This window comes from Musca autumnalis, unplaced genomic scaffold, assembly GCF_047663935.1.
Source record: "Musca autumnalis isolate F117 unplaced genomic scaffold, ASM4766393v1 scaffold_2, whole genome shotgun sequence".
NCBI classification, from domain to species: Eukaryota; Metazoa; Arthropoda; class Insecta; order Diptera; family Muscidae; genus Musca; species Musca autumnalis.
Window position 1 is genome coordinate 3,533,604 of NW_027411755.1, and position 7,009 is coordinate 3,540,612.

A 7,009-nucleotide genomic window follows, 5' to 3' on the forward strand; every position below is an offset into this window, starting at 1 on the left:
AAGAGGTGAACCGATATGGCTTATCTTCGAACATAAACTAATGATAATATTATTTTTAATATCATTATCGCGGTTTAAATTGCAGGCAAAGAGAGAATTTCGAAGAACTAAAAAATATATACTAAAAATGTAATTTATTTAATATATAATATAGCTTAAACATTTTGGGTAGCGACCAACAAACACAAAAAGTCAGAAATATTTTATTTTTATTAAACTCACTTCATATAGACTTATACAAAATTGGCCGTGTTTGGCCGTGATTTTGCCACCTAAAACACATTCTGCATTGGTATTTTTTTTATTTTTATAAAATAAATTTTTTAATATTTTTATAAAATAAAAGCAATTGTCTATTCTATTTTACATTTCTGTGAAGTACTTGTGCAAAATGTCATTGACATTTCCGCCATTTTCATCTCCAAATTAATGGCGATGACAACTTAACGATAATATCGCAATCGATATTTTAAAACATTCCCAGCAACAAATTTTGGAATTTGTGCAATTGCAGTTATGATTTCACAACATCCTTCGAAGTAGTCCAACAGAGTTATGAAAAAGGCACTCCCTTCGATACATTTTATAAGCACTTGCTGTAGAGATACCTACAGAAAAAAACAGTTGGTTGATCCCTACACATTTCTTCAAGAGATAAACAAGAGTGTATACATTTCAAATTTCAAAGCTGATCTAGTGATGGGAAGGCAACATAAAACAACTTTAGGATGATGAAAGAAAATCAGAGGCGCTTGGATTAAATAGAGAACGGAGGAAGTAAGCTCAAATGTGATTGAATTTATTGAAAATTTTTTAATTTGTGTTTGTATAATAAAGTTCTTTGTGTTCTTGTTTTACACAAATAATAAAAGCATTTTATTTATTTTATGATATCTCGCAATAGCTTGCATCGAAAATGGAGTGCATCCTAGCTGTGTGCTGTGGAAGCGAAATGGAGTGCATCCTAGCTGCGCGCCCTCTTGTAAAATTCATAAGTGAATGCATAGGAAAAGATGTACTACAACGGCAAATGTACCGTACACTTGTAGTGATTCAACTGCATCCGCGGATGCAAACTTTTGCAGGGATTATATCGAAAATATCTAATGTTGGGAATATCGATGGTTTGCCAGGTTTAGTATAGTGCATGGTGGTACACATGGTACAATAATTCATAGGTAGGCCAGGTATGAGAATCGCCAAAAAATATAACCCTGTCGCTATGGCTTAAAACGTCAAAATTGTTTTGATGAATGATAACGTTTGAGTATACAAAGAAGAAGAAGAACGAAATGTTGAAATGAAAACAAAACAGAGTTGAATTTTTTGATCAATAATAAATATCAACTCTGCATATCAACACGGTTTTGACAGATTAAGCCATAACAAAAAAAAATTGTAATCAGCTGTTAGCTGTGGCCTACCTCAGAATTATTGTACCATGGTGGTACAATTATGGCTATATTACACCATATGCTTTTTCACATGTATGTAGTCACTGTGGGTATTCTAATATACAGACCAGCTGATGTCATACATGTGTAAAAGTATATGGTGTAATATAGCCATATGGTGTAACGCCAAAAACAGCTGATCTTCATACCAGTTGTCAAAATTCGTTGTTGTGAATAAAATCACATACAAAATGTAAACAAGCAATTCACAGTAATGCCAAGTTTACACTTGCGCTCTAAAATCCACTGGATTTCACGAAATCCTGAAATACACCCCGGTGTTTATACTATATTTTTTTTTGTTAATTTCAAACATATTACAATAATCAAGGTAGATGCATATGTGCAGCTGATCGAACATGAATTTTCAAAACAAGTTGTTGTAAATTGAATAAGTCATCAAAAATACACGACAATATAGAACTTTACATCTTTATTTCGAAAATTATTGTAAAATTATCTATATATCGTATAAACTGTGTATAGTACTAACAAATGAAAAAAATACAAAATGATGAAATGATGATGAATGGTCTGTTCCAGTACTGCAAGAATCTACTATTTTTTAATATTTTTTCCGATAACATAAAGGAAAAAATGTTATCGTAGTAAAAAATAGTAGCTTCTTGCACGTTCTGGAACAGATCAGAAAAGAACTGCAAGAATCTACTAATTTGTACTATTTTTTCCGATAAAATATAGGAAAAAATGTTATCGTTGTAAAAAATAGTAGCTTCTTGCATGTTCTGGAACAGAGCAAAAATTTGATAGTGTATGGGCCGGGCCGCTTAAATTTGCCTAATCTCAAATCACAATAGAAGGTGATTTGTAATTATAGTTTTCATTGTTATTACTGTTATCGAATACCAAAAACAACCGCATAACGATTACTTGCAAAAACAACCATCAGTGCTACCAACCCTAGATATTTTCTTTTCTTTTTTAACTCCATAAAAGAGTGTCCGCAAATTTTTTAATTTCTAAAAAAAGTAAGTTAAATTCCATAAAAATACAACAAATACATCACCAAAAATGTTTACATCACCAATTAATCAAAAACACATAATTGCAGTTAAGCGCAATGGAGAACGACGCCGGTGAGAATGTTGATTTGTACGTGCCCCGCAAATGGTAAGTGTAACACGTGTTTTTTTTCTTTGGTTTAGTGGCACTTTTTGGTGCACATCCTAAATTGGACTGTATTTAATTGTAATTCATTTGTGGTGATTTTCTTTTGCAGCTCGGCTTCCAACAGAATCATCCACGCTAAGGATCACGCTTCTGTCCAAATCAACATTGTCGATGTTGATCCCGAAACCGGACGCATGACTGATGGTTCCAAGGTCTATGCTATCTGTGGTGAAATCCGTCGTATGGGTGAATCCGATGACTGCATTGTCCGTTTGGCCAAGAAGGACGGTTTGATCACCAAGTAAGTTGTGTTTAAGAGCAAAGGAAGTTTTTATATTTTATTTTAAAAACTCTTTCGTTTTGCTTTTTTTCAGAAATTTCTAAATTAGAAAGATGATGTGTAAATAAAACCGACGTTTTATATTAACTTTAAACAAAATTTGTTTTTATTTGTGGTTTATCAAGGGGTGTGTAAAAGCCTTTTGGGACAACATGATTATGGACTTGAATTATTTTCAACTAAATATGTAGATTGTTAAGAGGTGTAAACAAATACGGAACAAGTGTCGTTTAGGGGCACCTCTGGGATCGGTCCGAAATTTTTACCATAGGTAGCCCTTGGGACCCTGATTCCAACGATATATAATTTTCCGGGGGGAAGTCCATACTTCCCGAGATATGGGTCTTGACATTTCGGAAATTTCGTACTTTCACACCTTTAGGTTGTTTAGGGGCACCTCTCGGATCGGGCTGAAATTTTTACAGTAGATAGCCCTAGGCATCCTGAATACAACGATATATAATTTTCCGGGGGGAAGTCCATACTTCCCGAGATATGGGTCTTGACTTTTTTACTTTTATCACCATTATTTTTAAAACCTATGCAATATGGGACTCGTTTTAAAGCTCATGAAGAGTACTTTCCAATGCCGCCTTTTCTTTCTCCTATGGACAGGGTCAAAAGTGTGCTACGCGATCAAAACTCTCTTTCAAATTGAAAGTGTTCTTAAGTAGCCGGCCTTCGGCCGGGGATTTAAGACTTTCTCCTATGGACAGGGTCAAAAGTGGGCTACGCGATCAAAACTCTCTTTTAAATTGAAAGTGTTCTTAAGTAGCCGGCCTTCGGCCGGGGATTTAAGACTTTCTCCTATGGACAGGGTCAAAAGTGGGCTACGCGATCAAAACTCTCTTTTAAATTGAAAGTGTTCTTAAGTAGCCGGCCTTCGGCCGGGGATTTAAGACTTTCTCCTATGGACAGGGTCAAAAGTGGGCTACGCGATCAAAACTCTCTTTTAAATTGAAAGTGTTCTTAAGTAGCCGGCCTTCGGCCGGGGATTTAAGACTTTCTCCTATGGACAGGGCCAAAAGTGGGCTACGCGATCAAAACTCTCTTTTAAATTGAAAGTGTTCTTAAGTAGCCGGCCTTCGGCCGGGGATTTAAGACTTTCTCCTATGGACAGGGTCAAAAGTGGGCTACGCGATCAAAACTCTCTTTTAAATTGAAAGTGTTCTTAAGTAGCCGGCCTTCGGCCGGGGATTTAAGACTTTCTCCTATGGACAGGGTCAAAAGTGGGCTACGCGATCAAAACTCTCTTTTAAATTGAAAGTGTTCTTAAGTAGCCGGCCTTCGGCCGGGGATTTAAGACTTTCTCCTATGGACAGGGTCAAAAGTGGGCTACGCGATCAAAACGCGTGCATAAAAGTACTCTCCATAAGCTTTAAAACGATGTCCATATTGCCCACGTTAGAATTGTAAAATGTCAAGACCCATATCTCGGGAAGTATGGACTTCCCCCCGGAAAATTATATATCGTTGTATTCAGGATGCCTAGGGCTATCTACTGTAGAAATTTCAGCCCGATCCGAGAGGTGCCCCTAAACAACCTAAAGGTGTGAAAGTACGAAATTTCCGAAATGTCAAGACCCATATCTCGGGAAGTATGGACTTCCCCCCGGAAAATTATGTATCGTTGTATTCAGGATGCCAAGGGCTATCTACTGTAAAAATTTCAGCCCGATCCGAGAGGTGCCCCTAAACGACATTTAAGCCACAAATACATTGTTTTATGCGTCATTGCAACAAATAGAATGCAGATTACTAATTAGTAATATACGGAAAATAGCCGAATGTTATATTATTTGGGGAATGTGAACAAGTTTTGTTTAGGGGCGCCACCAACTTTTCTTGTCTTATAAACAATGGACAGTTGCAAAACTCGGCTACGTCAGTCCGAGTATTAATCCAAGTAATTATAAATGTTCACTTGTGAAAGACTTTTCACTATTGCGCATTATAAATGAACAGAGAAGGATTAGGTTTTACTTTTGAAATTAGAACATTAAATAATATACATACATAAATTATTATTTCATATTTTAATTTAAACAGCGTTCTTCGCGTTTGTGAGAAATTTGTAATTGGATTGTTTGTTTTCGAGAAATTTTAGTTAATTTTTGTAACTGAAGTCATTATTTTATTGACAGTTACAACACTTTTAAAATGAATCATTTTAATTCCTATTTCAAATTTTAAGAGGGTTTTAAACTTTGTTCCCTATTTCTTGGGAAGTATGGATACAAATTAAACCATATCAAGAGTAAAATCTGGCAAGGCAACTACATCCAGAAACGATTGTTCTATCTATTGTTTAAAAAGTTAGGGAAATATAAAAAAATCTATATACCTATATATATATATATAATTTCTTTATCGTTCAGTTATGTTAAAATCTTTTGGACAAAATTGGTAGCTACGGACTCACGATTTTTTCTTAAAGTAAGGTATATCTTAGAAATGTATTCCAAATATGTAAAGGAATATTATGGAAATGAAATACCTATTAGAACTGAATAATTTTATGGTATTTAAATAAAATTATAGGCTTATATATCTATACTGACCCATAATAGATATTTCATTCGTATGTATTTACTTAAATTTGGCGTTTCAATTTCTAAAAGAGGAAAACGGTCAGGAATAGGCAGATTTCTCAGTGTCTGAAAAATGTCGAAAGAGTACGTTGGTAAAGATATTTGAATATAATATCATCACGGAAAGTAAATTAATACATTAATGATATTGGACCTCCGCACGATTTAAGGAATGACGAATATTTTAATACTGCGATATTCCATATGGGTAGGTACATATCGTCAACATTAATGCCCGAAGACGTAACCCACAAATTCAAAATTTTACAGGAGAAGCAAAAAACCTTATAAAATGAAAACCTGTTTTATAGAATATCAATATCAAAGAGTATTTGGAGTATTATCAATCCTGTACGAATGGGAATAAGTAGTGAAACCAAAACCGCTGAAGCACTTGGTTTTGGGATCCTCCATTACAACAAAATCTGCAATGTTATCCCATTTTCCGAAAGGCCAGTTATTGAATAGGATCGTTATTTTTTAACGTAGAAGCTTGAAATTTTGCCAGAGCATGTATTTTAGGTTTATGTAGATATAAGCGTCGAAAGTTCTACAAAAACCATAAATTGGCTTAAGCTTAACTTAAATATACTAAACTCAAATCGTGACAAAATTTTGTTATTACAGGTAAGTCTTGTCCCCTGAACACACCAGTATACAATATGTGTGGGGAAAGTCCACACTTCCCGAGAAATAGGTAATTAAATTGTAACTTTTTCTCTAAGTAGGCCAGCTACGGCCGAGGATTTAATACTTTCTAGTATGGACAAGTGCAAATCTCGAAAATGGGATAAACATTTCTTTTAATTTTTTTCTAAGGAGCCTGTTGTTGGACGTGGATTTAAGACTTCTCCCATATATATAGTATACTCGTGTATTCGGAGGGTCAAAACATACCTGTAACAAAACCACCCTAAAGGAAAGATAAGCCGAAATGAGTACTTCTCGAGGTAAAGGCCAATAATTGCTTTAAAATTTATACATTTTCTACATATGCGTCCTTCGGGTGTAAAGATTTTCTCCTATGGACACTATTTAATCTTGGCAACGCCAACAAAATTGCCTTCAAAATTTTAATATTTTCCTACATAGGGCTTCGGTCGGCGAATTTATCAGAAGAGGACAAGGTAGAGTTCTCTCATACTTTTTTTAGTTTATTAGGTATATTATGAACGATAGCATATATAGAAAAGTATATATAGACCGAAAAACACAAAAAACAGGGCTAGAATTTTGATGAGGGTTATAAAATAAATTGAAATTGAAAAATGTGAGTTGGACCGCGAGCAACTGTACCACAGTAGTTTCTACCAAGATCAACCTGTTTTAATGTATTCGTTAGAGTGTGCAATAGACGTTTTCCAATTCTTTTTAAAATTAAACAAGTAAAAAGTGTCAGTCGGCTTTGCCGACATATATATATACCCTCAGCCAATGTGAAGCGAAACTTTTACCTCCGGACAGATCGAATGTATTTCAGGTCTCCTCAGAAT

General features: G+C 34.8%; 1 protein-coding gene across 1 annotated transcript; it reads left to right on the top strand.

Annotated features, from left to right (window-relative positions):
- Positions 1–2,342: 2,342 nt before the first annotated feature.
- On the top strand, positions 2,343–3,024 carry RpS21 (ribosomal protein S21). Its single transcript, XM_073965067.1, has 4 exons — positions 2,343–2,443; positions 2,527–2,585; positions 2,695–2,886; positions 2,960–3,024. Exons 2-4 carry the CDS (start codon positions 2,536–2,538, stop codon positions 2,967–2,969), a joined length of 252 nt encoding a protein of 83 aa, XP_073821168.1. The 5' UTR covers positions 2,343–2,443; positions 2,527–2,535; the 3' UTR covers positions 2,970–3,024.
- Positions 3,025–7,009: the final 3,985 nt, after the last annotated feature.

Excerpts from the sequence above, each read along its gene's own strand:
- RpS21 (XM_073965067.1), top strand. The coding sequence starts at position 2,536 with ATGGAGAACGACGCCGGTGAGAATGTTGATTTGTACGTGCCCCGCAAA. Across the intron at positions 2,586-2,694 it reads TTGTACGTGCCCCGCAAATG|CTCGGCTTCCAACAGAATCA; the intron begins GTAAGTGTAACA and ends TTTCTTTTGCAG.